The sequence below is a fragment of the Calypte anna genome, chromosome 7, assembly GCF_003957555.1.
Source record: "Calypte anna isolate BGI_N300 chromosome 7, bCalAnn1_v1.p, whole genome shotgun sequence".
Taxonomy (NCBI): domain Eukaryota; kingdom Metazoa; phylum Chordata; class Aves; order Apodiformes; family Trochilidae; genus Calypte; species Calypte anna.
Genome location: NC_044253.1, coordinates 16,295,951 through 16,320,891, shown reverse-complemented (window position 1 = coordinate 16,320,891; position 24,941 = coordinate 16,295,951). Strand labels below are relative to the sequence as shown.

Here is a 24,941-nt window from a genome sequence, read left to right as displayed (position 1 = left end):
AAATCCAGACTAAGGGGACAAAGGTGCTCGTCCTGCGTGGGAAGTGGTGAAGATGATCTGATAAGAAAGGAATGTGCAAATGAAGCTATCTTGTTTAACAAAGGGAGGATGGAAAATCAGTGGGAAGCTGTGGAAAAATACCAAGAGAGATCAGGGGGAGGACCCTGGGGAAGGGCTGGATTATAGATGAGACCCTCAGATTAATAAACTTTCATCTCAATGTGGAAGAATTACTGAGTCCGTGCCTTGACGTGCCACAGTCCTGCAGCCCTTCCACAAACACTTCGCAAGGGCCGCTTACTGCACTTACCACCCAAAAAGAACCTGTAGTTGTGCCCGTTCCACAGAGGTGGCAGTTATGGACACTCCTCTCACCCCGACTGCTCAGCCAGCCATAGAGTCATCTGCCATCTTGCCAGGCAGGTAGTGCTTGTCATCCATGTGGCTGTGGACAGCTGCAAGGTTCCTTGACCAGCCTGGGACATGGAGATGGGGTCGGGACGCAGACACAATTCATAGCCAGTACAGGACTAGGGCAGGCTTAGAAATCTCCATCCCTGGAGAAAAGTGCTGGTCTTGGACATTGCCATCCATGGAACACCCCCCACGCCTCCCAGCAGACAGACACCTACTCACAGAACACACACTCCCAGCAGACGTGGACACCCACCCATGTGACACTGGGGGACACACAGCCAGCACATCCCTTGTGTGCCAATTCCTGCTTTATTGGAAGCCAGGGCCATGGCAGTGGGCGCGGTGGCACTGAGGCATTCGTGGACAGGGGTGGAAATGAACTCTCCCCAAAGCAGCCTTGGAAGGGCTGAACAGTGACTGGTAAGTAATGAGGTTTGAGCACAAGGAAAAAACTTTGCAGCTTCTGTCTTGCTGGGAGAAGCAGGACCTTCGTGAAGAACAGCAGTGCAAGTATTTCCCTTGGCTTGTCTTCAATGAAATTACCCTTTAGTACCCTCTGAGTACCTGGTTACTCCTGTGGCCTTTCATGACTTGGGGACAACACTGTTTTTTAATCCTCTTAAAGGCTCTAGGGAAACCTTATAGCATCTTCCAGTACCTGACTGGGCTACAGGAAAGCTGGAGGGACTTTTTACAAGGGCATATAGTGATAGGCCAAGGGCTAATGGCTTTAAACTGGAAGAGGGGAGATTTAGGTTAGACATTAAGAAGAAATTCTTCACTAAGGGTGGTGAGACACTGGCACAGGTTGCCCAGAGAAGCTTGTGGCTGCCCCCTCCCTGGAAGTGTTCAAGGCCAGGTTGGATGAAGCTGTGAGCAATCTGGTCTAGTGGGAGATGTCCCTGGCCCAGAGGGATTGGAACTAGATGGTTTGTAAGGTCCCTTCCAATGCGAGTCAGTCCACAATTCTATGATTCCTCTGGAGTTCTTTTTCCCTGGGGCAAGGAATGTATCATGGCATTGTCACTGGACAGCAAATAAAGCAGTTTGGTGTGACCAAATGCTTCAGCAGGTCCAGCAGCCCAGAAGGCTCCTGTGGTTATAGCAGCTTGACGAGCTCTATCAGTGTTCATGATTACTGAGGTTCATGCTTACAAGTGCAGCAATGCTTCCCTGCATGTCTGTGTTTCTGTGAGCTTAAGACTAAGGTCTTAACATAGAGGGAAAGTCTTTCTGGATGAATGGGAAGAGACAACTGCTTCTAGACATGTATCTGCATGGTAGAAATGCTGCAAGTGCATGCGAGTTTCTGCTCAAGAAGTTTCAGTTTTTGTGCTGCAGTTCAGGGTTACGCAGCTGTCAAATAAATAGCAACTTCTGGATTTGGCTGGTACAGGGAACTGCAACTGCATCACGGGGTGCTGCGCTTACATTTGCATTTTTAAACTCTTGTCAGATGGTTATGTCTCATACATTCCCTTATGGAGAACTGAGCTATGAGTGTAAAGTGACACCAGTAAAATCCTCTGTCCATTTGATGCTGCCATCATGTAAACATATTTGCCCTGGATCTGTGGAAAGACAGGTTTTCAACTCAAACTCCATAATGTATCCATAATCTGTGACCGAGCAAGACACCTATAGTTTCTTTACAGAATAATATAATCATAGGATTGTTTTGGTGGAAAAAGACCTTTAAGATCATCAAGTCCAACTGTTAACCCAATACTGCGAAGTCCACCACTAAACCATGTCCCTAAACACCACATCTACATGTGTTTTAAATACCTCCGGTTTTTTACCCAGCAAAGCCTACAGCAGTCCAGTCCATGAGCAGCCAGCTTCTCCAAGATAACGCTGCGGGAAAGAATGTCAAAGGCTTTACTAAAGGCTACATAGACAACATCCACAGCCCTCATCCACTAAGTGGGTCACCTTGTGAGTGGGTCACTCAGGTGAGTCAAGTATGACCTACCTTTCATAAACCCATGCGTGTTTTCTTGCATGTGTAGTATGACAGCACTCAAAATTATGTGCTCCATAACCTTCCCTGGCACCAAGGTTAGACTAACAGGCCTGTAGTTCCCCAATCATGGTTGTTCTGGCAAGGCTTATGCCCCATCAGCATCGCTTGCAAGAGCTGCTGGCTTCAGGCAGCTCTCTCCACTGCCCCGGCATTCACTGGCTGGGAAAAACCTCCCTGTGCACTGAGATCTGCCACTCTGCTGTGGGTCACACCAGCACCTTCAGCAACCTCCCTCAGTGGCTGATCTGCTAGCTGGGACCTTGGCAAAATGTGAGGCTGCCCAAGTGGGACAGCCTAAACTCAAAGAGTTTCCCTCCATACTTCCCATTCCCCTCCCTCCCCCAGCCCAACCTCCCCTGACTCCCCATCCCCAAAAGAGACACACACACCGATCCTCCACTGTGTAACAGCTTCTGGCTCTCTTCAAGCCACTTTAAAGTCTTCAGGTGCCAAGCTATAATGCCTGACTTAGCACAGAAGTGCTGGCAGGATCAGTGGTGCAAACGGCGAAAGATGCCTGGGACAGGCCCCGGCAGGAACAAAATGGAATACTGAACAGGGCCAGGAGCAAATTTCATTGATTGCAAAAACCTCCACAGCCACCCAGGAGAATTCAAACCAGACAGGAGAAAAAACAGATGTTGCCTGACACTCTGTTCCAGCAGTGATGTGAAAGATGGTAATGTGTTGCAGAAAGGGTCTCTTCACTGCACAGTGCCCATCTGCCTTTGTTCCTCCCCTCCAAAGACCCCTTTCCCTCCCCTAGCCCCTGAGAACCACATTTGACTGTGCACCTCATCCCTCCCCCCAAACAAAACCAATTAAAGTTAAAATTATTTACACTTTTAGCCATTTAAAAACCCAATAAAATAAGATTGCATATGTCCTACTGGGGATGTGGGTATTAGCAGCAGCTACAGCTAGCTTGGTACTCTGCGTGCAAAACGAAAGACAAACAGAAGACAGACCAAAATACTGCACCATTACTAGGAAGCATTTGCTGGGGTTGGTGTTTCGATTGTGGCGTAAGGCTTCTAGGAGCCGGCTCCTCCCCAACTGCAGGGCAGGGGCATCTCCCGCTCAGCCAGTGAAGGCCAGGCTCTAGAAGGATGGAAAGGATTTGTTATTCCAGACACAGCACATTAACACTGACGCATTTCCATCCCAGTCAACACAAACATCTAAAATCCCACTGCAGGGTCACCGTGTGAGTTGTTCATTCTTTCCAGTGGTGACAGAGGAAAAGGGGGAATGTGAAGACCTAAGATGTAGATGTTGCTGTCATCACGGCCTCCTCATCTCCTTGCTTTGGCAGCTCAGCAGGTGTGGGAGACTGGGGAACCAGAGGAGCTCGAGACTCTTGTGCCTCCTGCTCATCTCCCAGCCCCAGCTCTACATCCATTTGCTCCAGCTCCCCCTGATCCAGTAGCTCAAAGTCATCTGCTTCCTCCTCATCCTCTAGTGAAGCTGCTGTCCCTGTCTCCACCGCTTCGCTCTCTGACAGCTGTGCTTGGAAGCTCAGTTTCTCTTCAGGCTCAGTAGGGAGAAACTCAGACAGGGAGGGCCCCTCGCTGGCTTCCGAGGACTGCAGCAGGGCAGAGAGGGTGTTCTGCACCGCTGTGGTAATGGCAGTGGTGACGATCTCCTCACTCAGTGTGTCAATGCAGACGCCCAGACCTGGGGCAGGGACAGTCTTTGGCTCTGTGTCGCCTCCTGCCACTTGCCCGCTCCCATTGAAGTGTGTATTTACAAAGTGGAGAGGAGATGCAAGGTGGAGGATGGAGAGGTCAGAGTCTGCAGCCTCCTTCTCTGCTGAGTCCAGCTCATGGGCAGCGTGGGCAAGCTCAGGACCCAGAGGCACACCAAACGTATCTTCATCGCTCTGTGGTCCCAGGTCTCTGGAATGATACTCTTCCACTGAGGGAAACTCTGCCAGGTCCTTGGAAAATGACTCCTCTGGCTCGCTGTGCAGGCTCTGCTGGTCCAGGTCTGAAAGGCATCAGCATTAAGGTGCAAGTCCCATCACCTCGACGCAGGGCACTGAGACCTCCCACCCACCTCCCCCAGCAGACACACCACAACTCACTTTTGGGTATCATCCCAGCTCTGGAAACACAGCAGGAAAAGATCTGCAGTTATTTCCTTCTCCCAGTGGCATGACTCATATGGAACATCCCTTTTTTCATGCTTTTCTATGAGCTCTGTGCTCAGAGAGGACTTCCTTCTCCAGCTCAAACTCTCTCCATCTACAGCCCTCCACTAAAACCAGGATCAGGGAAATAGTGCTTAAAGCATGTCACCTGCCTGTTCTTCACCAGACTCTCAGGTGACCACAAAGTGGTTACCTTCATATTCCCCACCACTAACCAGTCTTCGAGCTTCCAGCAAACATGTGAGCTGTTTGATGTGCTTCACCCAGCATCATCCACAGGTGTGTGACGATACTATACAATTATTTCTGCAGGACTTTGTGGATAGCCTGGCCCCCCTGCTGGAATGACAAGAGGACATTGTCCTGTAGGGCAGTAATTGGAGGCGGATGTCCACTCAGGACCAGCTAATGATCATTTATGAAGCCAGGGCATGCTGTGGTACTATTACTGCTTCCTCCTTTTAATGGTCTTCCCCTGCAAAAAGCTAGGTTCTCTCCTTGTGTCTGGAGGGACAATTTTTCTGGTACAAAACACTGAAGGTAAGGAAGGCAGTGAAGTGTCCCATCACATACCTTCAGAAACGTCCGTCAGCTGTGGGGTGGTAGCCCGTGAGACGGAAAAGCCCCCACTCTCCAGGATGGAAGCCTCCTCATCAGAGAGCTCAGAATCAGTGATTGACAGTGCCAGGGCAGTCTTTTTCACATCCACCTGTATGGGATGAACAAAGAGAGACAAACTTCTGGGTGTCTGATTCCCAGTGCTGCCTACAGGCACCTTCACACAAACCAGAGCTTCCTGGCACATGTCCTGTGCTGGAGAGACTGCACAGGGGCAGTGAGAAAACAGGAAGGGGCTGGGCAAAGTGCTCGTTGCACTACCAGGGAAGGACAGTCTCAGCTCACTGGCTTTTGGGCAATAACTCACTGCCTGAAGCTTTGCCTACCCACAGTGAAAACCCCAAGAGTTAGCACAAGATGGGATCATCCTGTAGGAGTCTCAGAAGGTTCTGACCTTTCTCTCTCTCCTGGGATCACCAAAGTGCAGACCACCCCTTCCTTTTTTCATTCATGCTAGGCACAGTTAAGCCTTCTACAAGCAAGTTCAAGAACCTGCACCCCTTTGGAAGCTGAAGCTTCCTACCTCAAAGCCCAGCTACGTGCCTAGAGGTCCTGTAAAGGAAGACACTTGGTCCATTTCTGTGGTACACATATAGAAAGGTCCCACCCAGAATGACTGAGAGGGAACCATATAAGAGACACTAGTGCTGCTCATCTACCTTTTCCGGTGCCCACCACACCAAAAGGCTGATTTCTTTCAGAGACACTCACATTTTCTGAGCACAAAGTGTAAACATAAAAGCAATTTGACAGGTCAGCATGAGGCTGGAGCTTTCCCTGTCCTGCATCACCAGTCCTGTAGCACTTAATTCTCAATACTCTAGACTGGAGACAGCAGCCTTCCCCCTTGGGATTCAGCAAAGAAATGACTTGTTGCTCTGCTGTTTATTATCAATGGAGATGTACTCGAACCACCCTTGGTTCTCAAGCTGCTCCAGACCAGAGAGAAAGGACTGGTTTCTGCACAGCTCACTGTGCTCTTACCACTGGGGAGAAGCCCGACAGCTCTGCCTCACTCTCACTCTCTGTCTCTGCTGTTGGCTCATCACCTGCTGCAGGCTCACTCTTCCCTTGTCGCCCTATGAGAAAGAGAAGAAAAGCTTTATGGGATTCTGAAAGAATTTTATGCCTTTATACAGCACTTTGCCACTACTTCGACTACTCTGTGAAACTGCACAGGTTTCCCAGAAGCCCAAGGTTCCCAGAGACAACTGTAATCTGTAATAATTTGCTGTTCCAAGGATCACCTTCCCAGTTGCTCTCCCCATAATCCTCAGGTTTTAGTTTGGTTTCCCATGCAGCCTTTCACCACACAGTGATGGCAGACCTGCTCTCCCATTGTCCCTTTGATAGGGTTCTACCCTGGGAGTGTGGCACCAGAAGAAGTCAGAGAGAAGGTGGGCCTTACTCTTCTTCTCATGCTTGTGGTGCAGCGTCTCTGCCTTCATACTGTAGTCCAGTTTCATCAGGACAGGCTCCAAACGTGTGTACATCCTCTGGATCAGCTCATGGTAGACCACCAGAGGCCAGAGCAGAATACTGAGCACTGTGGACACAAGGTGTGGAGAGTGTGAGTGACAGATCGAGCAGGACCCAGCCCTTCACAGGCCACCTATGAGAAACCTCGTATCATGGGAAGCACAGCTGACTGGCATTAGCTTTCCTATCTGACTCTCCCTAAAATCCTCATCCATGACTATTCTTACTCACTCCAAAGCTGCTTACTATCCAGGTTTTCTTAAGAGACCTGTTAGGATACAGATTTATGTTAAGATGAAGCATAACCCCTCTTCTTCAGCCACTGCATCCCAGCCCCAGCATGCAACAGAAGCTCTGAAATGAGGTTATTAAAAATAAAAGTCACCAAAAATTTTATAAGGGTAGCAGAATGGAGCTCATATGCAGATGCACAAGCAGCAGACCACCTCAACAGCCTTCAGAGTTAGCAGGGACTCGCGATGCAGTGAAAAAGGTTGCATTTATTAAACATGCAGCTTCTTTAACAGCCCTCAATATGAATTTGCCCACTCCAGGAACCGAGAGACAGCAGCTTCCCACTTCCCTAGAGCTTCACCAGCACAGCCCCAGCCATGAGTGGAAGAGGGAAGCAATGTTTTAGCCACGGCTCCCTCTCCTGCCTTTGCAGCTGTACTGCATGCACGCACTTACAGCTAGAGACTGTCCGGAGCACGCTGCCTGTACCGATCAATAATCTAGCATAGATCCCCTCAAGAAAACTACAAATATGCTTCTACCACTGTATCGACAGCACGGTTAGGTCACCTTTCAGCTTAAGTCAGACGAGAGAGCTGCTCATACTCACAAATGATGTAGGAGATCATTATGCCTGGAACATAGTGTCCAACTACAGCCAGAATCAGGCAGCCTGAACAGACACTCATGCAGAACTGAAGGAAGAGAGAGGAACAAACAGAAGTGACAAGAGGCAGAGATACATCTATGCAACCAGTGCAGGAAACCCAGTTAGAGCAAAATGAGGGATGCTCCTAACACAGTCAGTATGCCAGCTTTGCACTGAGTACATCCAGATGCTGACAATCACAGCTCAGACAGCTTGGTCAGGTTAAGCTGTAAGCATTAGAAGTTCAAGCACAGGAAGACCAAGGTAACCCCAAGACCCCAGTGAAATTAATCAAAACCTTATCAGACAGTTCTTTATGAAGTAAGTTATATTCCCTGGGGCTAGGATGGGATGTTGCAAACTGCCATTTTGGTGTACATGTCCCCTGCAGAGCTCAGCACTTTAAGAGAAGCCTGTACTGTCCTGACAGACAGAAACCTGTTACAGAGTTACCAGATGCTGTGCAACTGCTATACCATACACCACCAGGACCCACACTCCCACCAGACCTGGACCTTCCTCCTCTGGATAAAGTGTAAGTATAAGGGTACAGCCCTGATGGCTTGTCCTGCATTCTGCTGGGGAGAGAGAGAAGTGAGGACACCCTGCAAGCCAGGCCATAGGTTCAGACACTGAATGAAGACAATGAACTCTTCATCCAGCAATGGAAGGGTTTACAAAAGCTAGGGCCCTCTAAGGGCTTTGTTTCAAATGAATTCACACTTTACAGGCATCTTGGTCCTGGTCTCCAACTCCCTGTATTCAGAAGAGTGTTTAAATAGAGGAAGAATAATCAATAGTGATAGAAACAGACCTTTTGGCCCATTGGATCTCAGTAAGCCTGATACAATCCCAGTGGCTGGTCTGTCCTATTTTTTTAGTGATGCTAAAGCAACCATTGTCTACAAATCCTATCCAGAAAACATATCACAGCCACCAGAACTTGGTTAATGACAAGTTTCCATGCACCCAGAAAATGCCACTGCATTTGGACTTCACTTGCTACAATCTTGGCTAGCAAAAAAGCTAGGACCAGCTTAAAAATGGAGTATATGTAAGGGGTAGAGACTGTAAGTTCCCCTCTTTTCACCCCACTCCCAATCTCAGAGCTTCTTTTCATACTAAGAAATAAAAAAGTATAGTTAGCCATTCACAGAAGGGGTTAAGTTCAGATCCAGTGTAGAAATACTGGAAGCTAATCACTCTTTACTTAAGCTTCCCATGGTACAGAGTCTGACAGGAATGAACTGTAAATGTTAAACAGGGACAGCAATTGTAAAAATACTGATTTTACATTCATCCATCTCCTAGGCCACTAGTAATGGAAAGAAAAGCCCCTGAACAGAAGAGTAGGTATCTCCAGCTTACCTTGGCAGGATTTTGCCTCTTGTACTGTAGCAGTTCCTGCAGGTACAGCCTGAAGGTGACCCAGCTCTCTGCCAGACAGTGGCACAGCTCAGGGACACTGAGCAGGTGAGGTTGTGCCCCTGAAGTCACCCCCTCACTAGAGACAGACAAGAGCAAGAAGACAATCTTTGAACACGTTCTGTTTTGTTGGAGGGGGAACAGCTGCACTGGGAAGCAGAGATCCCTACCAAAGGCTTGACAACACTGACCACATCTTCAACTGAACTATGGAAGATGCTTGACTTGGAGATATTTTTTCCTTTAATCAGGAAGAGAGCCAAGAGCCACCTGAGCCAAGCAGCAGCAGCAGACACAATGTCACAGAAGCCCCGTGCCACAGGCCCAAGAAGCAATGCAGTTTTAAATCAAAGCCATGTAGACAGAAGTGCAGGAAGTGGAACCAGATACGTGACCTCTTCTGGCACCAAGTCCCAGGTAGCCAGAGTGTGGTGCTCAGAGCTATAACCGTGGCCAAGCACAGGGTGCAACTATGCTACAACAGACAGCACATATAGCCTGGAAAAGTAAGTCTTGGGGATTCCATTATCCCTGAAGGCCTCTTAAAATTAAAAGTCCAGGACAGATCTAAGGAAGAAACTCAAAAGTTCCTATCATCAGAAGCACATGAGCTTTATTGTTACTGAAAGATTAGCTTTCCCCACGGTCTCAAACTGTGGCTACTGAGCTTATAAGCAGCTCCCTGAGCTGGAGAAAGTGCTACCAGTATTTCACAGCAGGTGCCATGCAGTCTATCAACAACATCAAAAAGGTGTTGTTGAGATCAACACACAAAATTCAGGCTTGAATGAAGTGACAGTCCACTTTCCCCTCTCACCAAGGAACAACATCAGTGAGCGTACCTCTCTCCTCCTGGCTCCTCTGATGGCTGTGCTGTAGAGAGAACACAGCAAATTAGTCAGCCAAGTGAAAAATACAACCCGACATTTTTGCCACTTAACAGAGCAGAGCTGATGATGTATGATCCTTAGTTAGGGATGCACCCTGGGAACCTTCTTCGTGCTCTCATGCAAGCAGGAATCACTGGCTTGGAGTCTGAGCTGTGCAGGCTTCAGTGAAGCATGCCTGGAAACTCATGAGACCCTGGTCTCAGAGTGCCCTGGCACATCTTGTAATCTGTGCTGTTGACAAACACGTGGCATGACACTTGTATCCAAGGTGTGCCATGCTGCTAGTGCATGGGCTCTCTGCTGCAGGGATCGCACAGCTTGCCGCAGCATCCCCTGTGTCCAGGCAGTGCCATCCCCAGGGCAGCTGCCCAGTCCTTGTCATCCACAGAGGGCTGCCAGAAAAGGCCCTGAGAGGGGCAAAGCTTCAGCTCCTATCTTGGAGCTCAACATGGCACTAGGACTTTTGAGCTGCACTTCCCACTGACCAACCCCAACCACAGTCTCTGGCAGGACGCTGCGTACAAATGCCAGAGGTCTCCCTGCTGTTTCTATACTTTCCCACAGAATTAAGTAACAAATAGCAGTCCTGTGTATAATTATCTAAATTTAGGGCTCTTTTATATCCCCTGACAGCTCTTTGTACCAGGCACAGATCTAAGTACACTCCCAAGGTCTGGCAGTCTGGATAAGAACAAGGGAATGCTTCCCCCATTCCTCTCTGCACCTAACCCAGTGACGATCCAACAAGGACCTCGTGCATGCAGTACTGAAGGGAGGAGTGATGTTTCAGTGGCAGAGATCATACATGATTATGCTCTGCCTTTAGAGACACACAGGAAAAAAACCCAAATATTTGTACAACAACTGAAACTCATGAGCCTGGCTGTCCACAGACTGGGGAGTCCTGGCTAGCTGACCAGTGCCTGGGGATGTACAACTCTTCAACCAAAGCTCATGCAGCAAAAAATTCTATATAAGGCTCCTGTGTTTAAAACACCCTGATCATGTTGCAAAGGCCCTTTGAGGTCTACCCTCCTCTACACATCAGCTTAATCTCCAAGAACTGGTAGGGACAGCGTTGTGGCTTAACCCCACCTGGTAACTAAGTCCCTGACAGCCCCTCTCCCCCTCTGCTGGAATGGGGCAGAGAATCAGATGGGTGAAAGTGAGAAAATGCATGGGATGAGATAAGGAGTTTAAAGTTTAATAGTAAAGCGATGACTCCTCCAGGGAAATACACGGAAGATGTGAACATCTGTCACTTGCAATGCCGAGGGAGACTTCATGCTCCAGCTCAAGCCACAGAAGAGAGCAACTTTTTGTAGCAGCATTGTTACGATCCTCCCAAGACACAGGATGTGTGGCCGAGTACAGACTCCTCCTCCTGCTGCAGGCACCGCACCAGCCGGGGCTGGCACAGCGCTGCGGAGTGGAGCGAGAGGCCATCCACCCCGGGGAGGAGGAGATTCTTTAAGAGCATGACCCAGATTTCCAGTAATTGGGCCTGACAAGAGGCCCAACAACTGCTCCCGGAGCGGGATGCCCATCCCCTTCTCTGCCCACGACGGCTGGTCAGGGCGGCTGGGGCAGGCAGCAAGCACAGCTCACAAAGGGAGCTCGGGATGCAAAGGGAGTGTTATGGAAGCAGCTCCACCCCCACGAGGTGGTTGCTTCTTTCACGCAACCCCCATTGCTGTATTTTGTTATTGTGCTCAGGAATCTAAAGCTGCTTAATCGCAGCATGCAAAAATCCAGCTACAAATCAAAGCTTCATCCATTATCTTCACTAATCACCAAACAGATTACATCTGGCCCTGGCCTGTCTGTGACAGCTGGCTATACTGGTTGTATCAGCTACCAAACCAGAAGCTGGGATGCTCTCCATACTCTGCTGGACAGACAGGCCAGCAACAGAGAAAGCAGGATGGCAAAGGAACCCCACTCCTCTACCACTGGCTGCAGCAATCCAAGCCATCCAAATTATGCCAGCAGAGGGAGTGAAACAATTCTAACTTGTTTCTGAAGGTTTCAGAGGCAGTTTGGGGAGCTGCAGAACATTTCAGTTCAGGCGATTTCAACTATCTGGCAAAACACAAGCTGTCTTTAAAATCAACAAGGATCTCCGCTTTCTGTAGTAGAGCAGCCTGCCTGCTGTCCATTCCAAAGCTCTGGAGTCCTACATCAGTTGCAGAAATAGCTCAGCCGCAAAAAATGTAGAGCATTTCTGACAGAACACGTTCACTTAGTAAGGCTCCAACCTGTGCTGCAATACTGAGTTAGGTTAATGGTTGGACTCTATGATCTCAAAGGTCCTTTCCAAGCAGAATGATTCTGTGATACTGTCTAGCACCAGTACAACTAAGCCAGCAAGCAGGACACCCACAGCTGGCCTCAGATCATCAATAACTGGCTGAAACTTTGCGGTCGGCATTTCACAGTGGATTGTGGGTTAACACAAACCACTTGACACACAAGAGGCTCTTCTGGGAGACGTCAGCCACACAAGAGTTTAGGTTACATGTTAGTACTGACAAATTATTGCTGATGGATTCCTTGGCTCTTACAGGTTTTCAACACTTCCCAAGGAGGCATTCTTCATCTGTATGTAAACTCCAGCTAGAAAGTAGGGGCCCTTTTTAAGGAGTACGAGCATTCAATTGCAGCGCAGTCTTTGCTAGAGTTTTTCCACACTACATTCTCCTACAATGACCAAAATACAGCTCCCAAACAACAGTACAGAAACATCCCTACATCATACCAATTTCAGGAGAAAGTGGAGGTTATTCTGCAGTCCTTAAACAGTACTGAAGTGGAACCCAGCACAGAGGTTTTACATATGGAGAAAATACCCTGCATGAAAGCTGAAAACATGCAGTCCCTTCTGACAGGACCTAAAAAGGTTGTGTATCTTGCTGCTGTTAGCGTGTCCCTGAGTCACAGTGCGTGAGTAACTACAAAATACATGCTGAGATTTTAGCATTCCTCCAGGAGTGATGTTATAAGCAGTCATCTGAGACATACAGAACTGCCACAAGCTGAGGTTGCGTATATACGTGCTGACTCTAGAAGGTGCGGTACTGACCTACTTCCAAAAGCTCCAGGAAAGGCTTACAGGAAGCACTGAGGAGGAAAGCCACAAGGCTGCAGCTCTGCTTCAGCGGGAGCCACACAAGAACCCCTAAGTATTCAGCAGTGCCAAATCAACACGAGGCCCCTCATCAAAGCCGAGCATTGCTCCTTCCTTGCGAAGGCTGAGGAAACACGGTTCAGCGGACCATGTTGAAATTAGGGCTGTGAGCTAACCAGGCATACCAGAAAGGTGTCCCTGCTCCTTGCTTCCAGACACAGAAAAGCAGCAAGGAGCAAAGGGGAAGAACACCACTGAGGAGCAGCTTCATAGGATGTGCACTAACTTCTTGCAGAGCTGATGACACAAGATGAGCCTAACCCCTGATGTGTTGTTTAGTTTGTTTTTCTATTTTATTCCTCCCTGCTCTGCATCATACAATCTGATTTCAGTATGGATTTCCCATTTCTTCTGTGACAACATAACTTTTACAGGCATGGTAGTTGCTGGAGCGATTCTACCCCCACCTGCCTCAATGAGACCATTCTGTACTGGACACTAAACTTCTGCATTTCTGGACATGTTTCAAGTGAGATGTTTTGGGTTGGCTTTCAACTATTCCCTTAAAAAAACAATGTGAATAAGCAGGAAATTAAATTGGCCAGCCATGTTTGGCTGTCTAGTTACCTGAACCACACAAAGCAAACAGTTTCAAGACATATCTAATCTTATCAAGACTTCTGTGAAAGCACTCTTTAAGTCAGTACCCTTTCAGGTCAAATAAAGGCCACTTTACAAACACACATATAGAAGGGCTTTCATTCAGAAACTCTCCCTGGAGTAGGTGGGCAGGAATGGAGGGCCCCAGGCTGCTCTTTGAACAGCTGCAGTAGACAGCAGCAGGCAGTCCTTTAATAGATTCCAATGAAGGAGGCACTCAAAGGAGACAGCAGCTAATCCATGCCTTTTGTGTCTCATGTTGGCAAAGACCATTCAATAAATGGGAAAGATAAGCCAAGTGATCACTCACTGATTAGCTAGAGACCAGGTGCTGTTCAGCAGAGGTACAATACACCAACTGTCCCTGCAGTGAGACCTCACCATCCACTCTGCTACCTGCTGCAAACAGAAGTGGCTCTCATCTGCTCTGCCTCTTCCAGGGCTTAGGCCCACAATGCACTTAGCTAAAATCAATACACTTCAACTCCCCATCTCCTTCCCTTGGGTGAGCTGGCCATGTAAGCTCAGATCTGGAATGATCTTTTTGCCACAGCATTTGCTGGAGAGGACGGACATTGCATCACCCCTGCCAGCAGCTTCCCTGACAAGTGAGCTGGGTTCCCTTGGTCACTTTCAAAATCAGCTCTCCCCAGCACAGGGAAGAACCCTCCCCATGCCAAGAATATGAGGATGTTCAGGAGGTATATATCCTAATACTTTGACACAAATAGCACCTGCAGCTAAAGCTGGAACAGGGCTTACACCATTTGTTTGGTTTTCATGGCAAGGTGGCAGCAGGAGGCTACAGGAGTGCCTTTTGTGAGAAGCTGCTAGAGACCTCCCCCATGTCTGACAGAGCCCATGCCACTGGCTCCAAGAGGGACCTACCACTGGCCAAGCCCATCAGCAAAGGTGGTAGTGCCTCTGCAACAATATGCTTAAGACAGGTTGAAAAAAAGCTGCTCAACAAAAACTGCAGCCAGAAAGAGGAGTCAGGATATGTGAGAGAAAAAACTCTGCAGACACCAAGGTCAGTGAAGGAGGGCGAGGAGATGCTGCAGGTGCCAAAACAAATTCTCCTGCAGCCCATGGTGAAGACCATGGTGAGGCAGGCTGAGCCCTGCAGCCCACAGAGGTCCACAGTGAGGCAGATAATCGACCTGCAGCCCATGAAGGACTCCACACCTGAGTAGGTGGATGCCCAAAGGAGTCTGTGACCCTATGGGAAGCCTGTCCTGGAGCAGGCTCCTGGCAGGACCTGTGGAGAGGAGCCCACAATGGAGCAGAGCAGGCTTGCTGGCAGGACTTGTGACCCCACTGGGGACTCATGCTGGAGCAATTTGTGAAGAACTGCAGCACATGGGAAGTACTCATTTTGGAGAAGTTTGTGGAGAGTTGGGAGGGACCCAATGCTGGAACAGGGGAAGAGTGAGGAGTCCTCCCTGTGATGAGGAAGGAGTGGCAGAGACAATGTGTGATGAAATTACTGCAAACCCCATTCCTTGTCCTCCTCCATGGGGAGGAGGCAGAGGAACCAGGAATAAAGCTAAAGCTGGGAAGAAGGAAGAGGTGGGTAGAAGGTGCTTTAAGATTTAGTTTTATACCTCATTATCCTACTGTGATTTTGGTTGATAATAAATTAAACTCATTTCCCCAAGTCTGTTTTATCTGTGACAGTAACTGTTGAGTGAGCTCCCCCTGTCCTTATCTCATCTAATGAGCATTTCATTACACTTTCTCTCACTGTCCAGCTGAGGAGGGGAGTGATAGAGCAGCTCTGGAGGGCACCTGGCATCCAGCCAGGTTCAACTCACCACACATGACCTATGAGGGAGCCGGGACAGGACAGGCTGCAGCCACAGCCCAGCAGTTGGTAACAGTAGAACTGTGTCACTAGCTACAGTGCTACCCATCACATACCTGAGAAGTCAAACAGGAACCTGGGCTTCCACCTCTCCAGCAAGAGGATGCCAAGAAGGGACATGCTGAGAAGAAAGAGGGGTCTCAGGGAGGTGGAGGAAAACAACCTAGAAACCAAACAAGAAATTGTCAGGCAAGAAAAAGGAAGAAAGTTACTACTCTTGATGAGAAAACAAATACGGCTCAGTGTTTAGCAAAGCAGAAACATCCAACTGCTACTGGCTGCTGCAGCAAGCATTGTACTCTGCAGACACCCACCCCCACCACAGCAGGTTCTCAAATGGCACCTTTGCCCACCACCAGGCAGCTGACTACCTGCCATGTCCCAGCACTCCCCTCCCCTGCTCCTGAGCTCCTCCTTCAGTTGTGAAACAAGGCTAATGTTCCCTTGTATGAGTACAAGTGCCTCCAACTCATCAAGGCAAAGGCTCTAGATAATGTAAATATAGATTACTGGTTGAGAATCAGCCTGCTTGCTGAAAACTTATGTCCTGTTTGTCATCACAAGGTCTAGCATTATTGCAGGCAGCACCAAACCACATGCTACACTTGCTTCTAGATGCCTTTTCTTTTATCACAAACCTCTTCCTATTTAATCAGAGCCAGCACTTAAATGGCTTAGTTGCTCATTTGACTCTATCATAAAACCTTTCTGGTCCCTCACTGACACCTTGACATGAGCCAAAAGTCAGATAAAGCAATACTGCTCACACAGGCAGACATGCAATCCACCCATCACGGAGTTTACCTCCCCACTCCATGTTGACTGAACAACAAAGGTTCCAGGGTGTCACTTGCACCATCAGTGGCAGCCTGCATTCCTCCTTTCCTCCAAGCAAGAGCATCAGCACTTCCCTCCAGCTCAGAGGAGCTGTTCCTAAGTCACTCCAGAAACAAATGCTGGGGAAGCGCACTTATCCTCATGCCTTTAGAGAAAACTCTTTTCCAGAAAGGAAGAGCTGCTCCACCATTTTACCTTGCTCTTCTTCAGTATTTGCCAATAACTAATCTTAAATGCAGCAGTAATCAGAGTTGGAGAGCATCTTGCCATGCAGCACAGGGGAGGGCTGTACTTCCCAACAAGCGACAGTCAGGGGCAGGGGACCTGGGAGCAAGATCTGTCTTATTGGGTTATACAGAATGAAACCCACACACTTTCCATTGGCCTACAGGACCTACAAAAACCTAAATAAAAATGGGTTTTTTCCTTCTTGTGGGACAATAGTTCTGTAGCTTAATATGTCAGCCCTGGAAGAATTTCCTTCTATTCTACCTCATTTATAAACTGCAGTTGAAGGATGCTGGCTGAATCCTCCATGGATGTAAAGAATTCTGCCTTCTCTGCAATATCTAAATCTCTCTCTGCCGTCCCATATTCTGGGCACTCTCTGTTTTTCTCCACCTTTTTCCTCACAGCCCCTTAGCCATCATTGTCTACCACCCCTGCCATGCCTCTCCCTCCCCCATTAACTTAAAAAGCTCTGCTTTCATACCTTTCTCACTGATAGAGGAGTACAAAATCCTTGAAATACACACTACGTCTGATAATCATGCAGATGCATAATGTAAGCAGCCTTTCAGAGTGACTTCAAAGGCTGTTTTGGTCACATACTTCCCCCTTCTCTGGTTTAAGACCCTGTCCCTTCCTATTTCATCTGCAACCAATGCTTAGCTCGTTCCCCAGCCAGCACTGACCTTTTCTGATGGGAAAACCGTTGGCTAAATTTTTTTTTTTTTTGCCAACAAAACTGACTCACTGTTTATACAAACACGCAGGATGTTTTTCATTACCATCCACAGCTGGTCTCTGCCACTCAGCACCCTGGTGCTGCTGCCCTATTCGAGGGGCAGAGAAGGGAAGGCATACGGGGGGGGAAGATGCTCGGATCCAAACCGAGCAGCCTCGGCCTTTGCACCAAAAATCAGCTCCCTCCAGAAAAAAAGATCAATGAGCAGAAAGGCTTAAATTAAACGCCTCAGGGCAGCCGGCCGCTGCAGGGGGCCATGGGGATCACCGACCGCGGCTACGAGGTGCAGCGAACCGATAAAACACGGATGCAAAAATTAACCAGCAAGCGTGCCTGGGCGAGCTTCCAGTTGGGCCCAGCTGCGTTTTATTATCGCGGGGCAAATCCTGCCCGAGCTCTTGGCACTTTCTCCCCTCAGGGCGGGGCCTGCCGGAAGAAAACAGCGCGGTTCCTCTCGGCCCGCCGCTGCCGTGCAGAAACACGGACCGTGGGCACCACAGAGCAGACCGCCAGTGGCACCGGGGGCCGGATCAGCAGCACTCGCCCGCTGCCGGAGCCGCCGGCCCGAGCCCCGCCGCGGCCTGCCTGCCCCCCCCCTCGCCCTGGCTCACCAGAGGGCCCCGCCGAGCGCGGCGGCAGTGACCAGGCTGTGCAGCGGCCTCTCCCACACCAGCAGCCGCTGCGCCGCCGCCAGCGCCGCCTCCCAGCCCCGCAGCCGCTGCCGCAGCGCCGCCGCCAGTCGCGCCGCCGCCGCTGCCGCCGCCTCCTCCTCCTCCTCCTCCTCGGCCGCCGCTGCCGCTGCCTCCTCGGCCCGGCCGCTCGCCATGGCTGCGGGAGGGGGGGGGCGGGAGGGGCTGCTGTCACCGCGGGCAGGAAGGCTGCACCGGCCCGGGCAGGCGGCACCGCCTGACGGGGACCGCCGGCCGCTGGCGCCGCGCGCATGCGCAGCCCGCTCGGCAGCGGGAGGGAGCGGGCGCGCGGGGGAGGGCGAGGCGAGGCGCTCTGCGCAGGTGCGGCTCGGGCTCGGGCGCCGCCCGTACCGGAAGCGGAAGGCGGGAGGGTGGCAGGGCGGCAGGGCGCGGCCTAGTGGGGGGCTGTGGCGCCGTCACCCAGGTCACCCATCACGGCCTCTGCCTCGGCGCGGCCCGGCACCCCGGGGACGGGCGGGATGGAGCTGGACGGACTGCTGCTGGACGAGGAGGGCACATTCTCCCTCAGCGGCTTCCAGGAGTTCACGGTGAGTGTGTCCCCCCGCCTCAGAGCACTCCTGGTGGTTCTTGGTGACCCCCCTCAGCTTGTCTTGTCTCCAGCCCAGCTCCTCAGCTGACTCTTGGGCCCTTCTCTCTTTGTATTCGTTCCCCGAAGAGCCCCGTGTGACCGACCGCACACCCGGGCTGAGCTCTTGGGGCCTGCCCTGCCCGTTCTCCTCCTCGGCTGAACTGAGGTGGAGATCCCGGTCTGGGAGCACTCAGAGCTTGTCTCAACTTCCCCCTCTCTGCCTGCAGTTTCTGCCCAGGCACCAGCAACTGACCGAGAGAGTGCGGAAGAGGCTCTATTATGGTTGGGACAAAGACTGCAGCCTGGATAATCTCTCCAGCCCCGTGGCAGGTGGGTTGCTGAATATCCCCAGATGGGAATGCTGAGTCAAGGGGATTGGAAGTATCCCAGGGGCTGAGACCAACAAGTCACCCGCTTCTGCCCCAGCGCCAAACCCCACCCCTGCCCAGGCTGCCTTGCTCTGCGCAGCACCCTGGGCAGGGTGCCAGAGGCTCATGGCTCCTGCTCTGTTTCATTGTACTGTCTGCCCCACTGCTGCGTTTTAGGCACCTTGCTCTTGAGCAAAGTCTTTTAGGTTGCGTGCGAATTTCTTGACAGTTAAGGCTGTGTCCCTGTCCCTGATGAGAAGTGTCTTGGACAACTTCTTGTGCTGTGCATGGTACTGGGGAGTTTGTTTACCCTCTGGTTGTGAGCACCTAGGGGATTAGTTCTTGCTGTGTGCGTGTGTGGATCACATCCTTTTTTTTCTGTTGGTTAGCAGTATTTTGAGGAGCTGAAGGATGCAGCTGGGTTAAGGCTGAGGAGCTAGGGCAGGTGATGGCAGAGAGGAGCACCCAAGGGCAAGCAGTGGTTTGCTGGAAGGCCTTCTCAATGGGGTCACACTGGCAGTTCCATTACCTGCATGCTCACACAGCTTGCAGGGCACATTGAGCTGGTGGGGAAGTGCCCTTGAATTCAAAATTCTCTGATAGTTTTGGTTGAATGGTCTGAGGTGGCCAAGAGGCTGTTGTGTGATGTACCCCAGTGAGGAAGGAGATGCTGGGCACGTGGTGATGGGGTAGCCAGCTGCCTGGGCACTTCTGTGGGTCATGGGTTCTGACACGGGTGGTGTGAGAGAGGCACGTGGCTTGTTTTTGGGGTTGGCGTCACAGCTGGGTGCAAGATGGAGCTGTTCTGCTGGATATTACTCCTGTTGAAAGTTCAAAGTGCACATTCATGGAAGAAGACTGTTGAGGATTATTAACTATAAAGATTGCCTTGCACACAGGAAATGCCTTGGCTCCAGCAGTTGGGGGTGGGGCCGAGGTGCAGAGAATATCTCTGCAGGCTTATCTGCTCTCACAGCCTTCCCTCACAAGCTGTTGTCAGCTGCTATCAAAAAACAGGACCTAGGGCTGCGGCATCTGTCTTGGTACAGCTGTGCCATTGCAGTGCGGCCAGTTGACAGTACTGCTCTTCAGATGGGGTAGAAGCAGTTGTGGGGAGAGTCCAGAGTAGGACTCCAGGAGCTCCAGGAGGAGCTAGAGAAAGTCTTCGGTGCAGGGTGCAGCTGCAGGAAGCAGCATGGGGCCGGCTGAGGAAAAAGAGGTTGAAAAGTGAATTTGTTTCTTCTGGAAAGGAAGAACCATAACTGCCCTCAGCATACTTTGTCTGTGACATGGGGGCAGCAGTCAGCTGCTCTCTGTGTCCTCTAGGGCAGGACACATTGTCATGTCTTGGATTTGTGTATTGAAGGATTCGGTTTGATGTCAGGACAAAGGCTGGGAGGTTCTCATGTACCCTGGGAGTCCTCCTGCTGTCTCTGTGTTGTCTGGTATGAGTGCGTGTGTTCCTGTTCAGCAAGCACCAGGGTGGTGGAGCAGGGCAAGGAGAGCAGCAGCAGTGTGAGAATATGGGTGCTGTTAGTGGAGTGGCTGGAGCGGTGTCTGCCTGGCTGTGGACCTGGAGAGGTCCTTCAGAGCAATGTGCTTTTGAGCTTGGTAGCTGCAGTCAGGCAAATAGTTTCTGTGGGACTGCAGCTGTTCTGAGTTGCTGGAGAGACATGGACATGAAGGATGTGGTGAGAAGAGGTTGTGTGGTGTTTCTTCTTCTGTGAACTGGAAATGCAAGGCAGCTGGGATGAGTTCTGCTTTTGGGCTCAGCAATGTAGTGACACTGGAGTTGTCTATCAAACACTTCTTGCCAAGCACCAGACTGTAGTGCTGTTTGGGATGCCCCCATCTGGTTCTGTCACACTGGGAAGGGAAATGGGAGCTGCTGAAGCTGCCTGCCAGCACCTGTCAGTCTTTGGCCTCTTCAGAGCCCACATGGGTGAGAAGGAAGCAGGCTGAGATGAGGAGCTGCAGCTTATTCCATGTTGCTTCTTCCATGTCCTGTTAGTGCCTTCAGGCTCCTGCTCATATGTTGTCTGTCATCATCTTGGAGGCTGTGGTGAGGAGGAAGATAGGTCAGTGATGACCAGTTTTGGAGGAGAATGCTGCTCGTTGGAAGGGAGCAAAGGACTCGGGAGACATAATACTGACATGAGAACCTAGAGAGCATCCAAAAAAGCTGTCTGTGGTCTTGTGGGATGAGGGGAGTGTGTTAGTCTCTCTGTGAAGCTGGCTTCTGGGAACTACCTGTGACACAGACATTCTGATCTGGAACTGGCACTGCCCCTGGGCTTTGGACATGCACATCCTCTTCCTGCTTTGGTCTGGCTCTCCTGCTTATTTGTTCCTCCCTCATCCCTGGCTTCTGATAAGGCCTGTCCTACATTCATAGTTTAAATTAGACTTGAGGGACTGAGCAAGCACCAAGACTCAATGGGCTTTTGAGGAAAAAGGTGGGTGTGGGCCCTACCAAATGAGGTTAATAACCTTTGCTGCTTTTCTGTCCTAGATATTGCTGTGGAGTTGCTGCAGAAGGTGGCTCCCAGCCCTATCCGCAGACTCCAGAAGAAATATGTGTCTCATGTATCACGGTAAGAAGTAAAACCTGTCCCTTCATGTTCCATGTCAGAACTGGGAGCTCTGGCCTTGCACAGTGGCTTCCTGACACAGTCAGACCTGCTTTAGGTAGTTCTTGCTCTCTCTGGGGTGCAGGGATGCCTCTGGTCACAGGGAATCTGTACTAGCTGGATCTGCAGCTCACCAGGCATCCAGGTCCGATCCCAGCTCTGCTCTTGGCATTCAGGCCCTTGCAGTGTGCCTGGCTGCAGGCAGGGCTTCCCTGTTTGTGCCCGGGAGAAGGATCCAGGGATTTTTGCTCTTCATCCTGTGGTTTCTTTTGCTGTATCTCAGGACAGTTGGTGCAGAGCTGGCAAGGCTCGAGCATATCTAGCTGTCTACTTGCTAAACCTCCCCAGTTACATGGGGAGGGAGCAGCCAAGTTGTGCTGTGGTGACTTGGATGTTTGGAGCACACAAATAGCCTTTGGGTTGGCTCTTCTCTTGTCTCCCAGGGAAGCTTGCATCTCACCCTGCTCCATGATGCTGGCACTGGTTTACATTGAGAGACTACGGCACCGCAACCCTGAATACCTCCAGCAGATCTCATCTTCAGACCTCTTTCTCATCTCCATGGTGAGTGGTGTGGGCTGGGTGGGTGTCACTGGTTGGAAGGAGTCCTGGAGGAGTGCAGGGAGGACTGAAATCTCTCCTTTATGGTGCTTTTAGATGGTTGCTAGTAAGTACCTGTATGATGAAGGTGAGGAGGAGGAAGTGTTCAATGATGAGTGGGGAGCAGCAGGCAAGGTGGACGTCCAGACCATGAACACACTGGAGATGAACTTTCTGAGTGCCATTGTAAGTGGGGCTGTCACTGTGTCAGCTGTTTCACAGAGTGGGGAAAAGGAGGTGTTGAGGGGAGTCCGGATTTCTGCTTTCTCCAACCTACTCCCATGAAGGAATGCAGAAGGATGTGTCTGGGTGATGGGTGGACTGCCCTGACTGCACTGACCTTTCCCTGCTGTCCCCACAGGACTGGAGTCTTTACACAGACCCCCGGGAGCTGTTTGAAGTGCTGAGCTGGCTGGAAGGACGGTAGGTGTGTGGGCTGGGGTGGGTCTTTCATCCCCCCTCTGCAGCCATGGCTCTGCCCCTGCTCAGAGCTAGCCCTAATGCAGTGAAACCAGAGTGTGGGGTACCTGTGAGCCCTTGCAACTACCTTCCATAGACCTTGAGCAGGGTCTTCTCCAAGCCTGCTGCAGCTGAAGCTTCACCAGTGGAGAAGGTCTGTGCCACATCCACCATTCCCTTTTTTTCCTGCAGTGTGGCAGAAAAGCAGGGCATGTGGCGTGGCTGGTTCACTTACACGGATCTGTGTGTCCTCATGGAGCAGTCCATGTGGCAGCATGTGCTGGGCCAGTTCTACCAACAAGTGGTGAAGGTAAGGGCATGGGGCATCAGCTGCTTGCAAGAACTGAGGGCCCAGCAGGCCACAGATTTGGAGCAGGCCCCTATTTTCCACTGGGAGCAGCAGCTTGGTTTATTCCCTGTTGGAAGGGGAAGGTGTCAGAAGCCAGAAGATGCTGATTTGCAGCTATGCTGCCAGAGGAACTGCAGCTGGTGCTGCAGTGTCTGTGCCCCACAAGTCACGGTGGATGGTCATGGTGGTGGCATGGAGGGAACTAGTGCTGGCTGGGGATTTAAGCAGGGGCGTTTTGTTTTGTGGTATTCAGGTCCTGCTTTGAGCAGGCAATGTTCTTTGCATCTGCCTGTTCTTTGGCATCCAAGCACTGGTGCTGCCTGTGCCATTTGCCATCATGGTGGCTGAGTTGATGTGTGGCTGTGCTGGGTCCCAGCTAGTTGGGGGAGGCTGCTGGGTTGGTCTGGGCTAACCATCGACTTCTCTGCAGCTGGCTTGCCTCCTGGGAGTGGTGTACCTGACTGGCTTCACTGCTCTCTTTGCCTCTGTCACTGTCGTGCACCGGTCTGTGTGCCTGAGGAGTGCCAGCCCGGCCTCCCCGCAGCCTGCGCTGTTCCCCGAGGAGGGCAGCTGCCAGATGGATGCCCAGCAGCAGCCAGCTCCTGACCAGCCCCAGCCTGAGCTGCCTGACATATCTCCAGCCAGCAGCACCCATTGCCTGGGGGAGAACAAGACAACCGAGGAGCCGCGTTACGGGGGTGTCACGGCGACTGCACTCTACCTGTGGGGCAGCGTGATGACAGCTCTGTCTTGCCCAAAGGCACCTGACCTAGCCCAACACAGGCCCCTGCAAGGCCCCTTCCGAAGAGTACCCAGCTCCTGTGAGAGATCCAACCGTACTGCCCCTGCCACAACCCTCAGCCAGCCTGGCCCCCTCGGACTCGCCATGCTCTCGGTTCCCCCAGCACTCCACTGCTGTGCCTGCTCAGCTGGTGCCGGCCCCACATGGGATGGAGGCCCCAACCGCCAGGACTGGCTGGACCCCCTGGGGCTGAGGCAGTGTTCCTTGCATACTGCCATGGATCTCAGCAGAATCAAGAGCTTCATTTTTCCAAGCTAGGAGCGTGGGGCAGCAGCCCCTTTTGCCTTCCCTCCTACTGTGGCGCAACTCACTTCCCTGCACTCCTCGGGGCTGCATGAAGCTGGGGGCCTTTTTGTTATTTCCAAACCAGCACTTGTGTCCCCCCAACCCAGGGCAGGGGTGTCTTTCACTTTGGTGGCTACTGGGACAAGTTGGGACAGAGTTGGCTTACTGTTGGGATGCTGGGTTCAGAATGTACTAGCTGGAGGGTAAGAATGGGGTGCTAGGGTGAGGTGTACCTCTGTAGCTAGTGGGTGGCCCTTTGTGGTGCTGAGCAGAGGTGTGTGGGATGTTGGATGCTGGGGCTGTGTGTGCAGGGTGGAGGGGCTGGGGCAGTGACCCCAGTGGGCTAGTGGGGGACTCTGGGAGGAGGTGGGATGCCTGAGTGAGGCGAGAGGTGGTAGAAGGAGGAGGGAGTAGGTAACCTGAGCTGACTGGCTGGAAAAGCAATTTTATTTGGGGGCTGTTGGGCCACTTTTCATGAGGTGCAAGGGTCACACCAAGAGGGGACTTCACTGTGTCTCTGTTCCAGGGAAAGTTGTGCCCTACTGGGTGTGGAGGTGTGAGGTGTGGTTAAGGTTGGGCTTCCTTACCTTGTGTGTCTTGATTGCTTTGAAACTGGGGTGCTCACTGACCCCATCCCATATCCCAGCTCTCTGTGGCTTTGAGCAAACAGTGTCCTGACTGCTCCTTGGGGTGGGTAGAAGGCGTCTTGTCTTGCTGACCAGCCCAGCTCTTTGCTCCCCTTCTTTTTACTATGGATTTTACACCTGTTTTTCACTCTTTTGTAGATTCAAATCTCTTCCAATAAAAGTAGTTCTTTCTCTGCAT

General features: G+C 51.1%; 2 protein-coding genes across 4 annotated transcripts; one reads left to right on the top strand and one right to left on the bottom strand.

The window, feature by feature from the left end:
- Nucleotides 1–2,838: 2,838 nt before the first annotated feature.
- RETREG2 (reticulophagy regulator family member 2) lies at nt 2,839–18,171 on the bottom strand. 3 transcript variants are annotated; one of them, XR_003987740.1, is made up of 10 exons: nt 17,957–18,171; nt 15,598–15,704; nt 9,843–9,873; nt 8,944–9,079; nt 7,537–7,621; nt 6,622–6,759; nt 6,198–6,292; nt 5,169–5,304; nt 3,648–4,432; nt 2,839–3,544 (listed from the first exon to the last, which is right to left on the bottom strand). XR_003987740.1 is itself a non-coding variant. In XM_030454041.1 (9 exons), the coding sequence occupies exons 1-9, from the start codon at nt 18,169–18,171 to the stop codon at nt 3,705–3,707; spliced, it is 1,671 nt and encodes a 556-aa protein (XP_030309901.1). In that variant the 3' UTR covers nt 2,839–3,704. The 3 variants fall into 3 exon arrangements, 2 of the variants coding, with proteins under 2 accessions (XP_030309901.1, XP_030309902.1); XM_030454041.1 differs by having other exon boundaries at nt 2,839–4,432; XM_030454042.1 differs by lacking the exon at nt 17,957–18,171 and adding an exon at nt 16,346–16,368 and having other exon boundaries at nt 2,839–4,432.
- Nucleotides 18,172–18,386: 215 nt separating this feature from the next.
- On the top strand, nt 18,387–24,938 carry CNPPD1 (cyclin Pas1/PHO80 domain containing 1). The gene is made up of 8 exons (XM_008496972.2): nt 18,387–18,582; nt 18,851–18,953; nt 21,504–21,585; nt 22,065–22,185; nt 22,279–22,407; nt 22,583–22,644; nt 22,873–22,990; nt 23,460–24,938. The coding sequence occupies exons 1-8, from the start codon at nt 18,514–18,516 to the stop codon at nt 24,087–24,089; spliced, it is 1,314 nt and encodes a 437-aa protein (XP_008495194.1). The 5' UTR covers nt 18,387–18,513; the 3' UTR covers nt 24,090–24,938.
- The last annotated feature ends 3 nt before the right edge of the window (nt 24,939–24,941 follow it).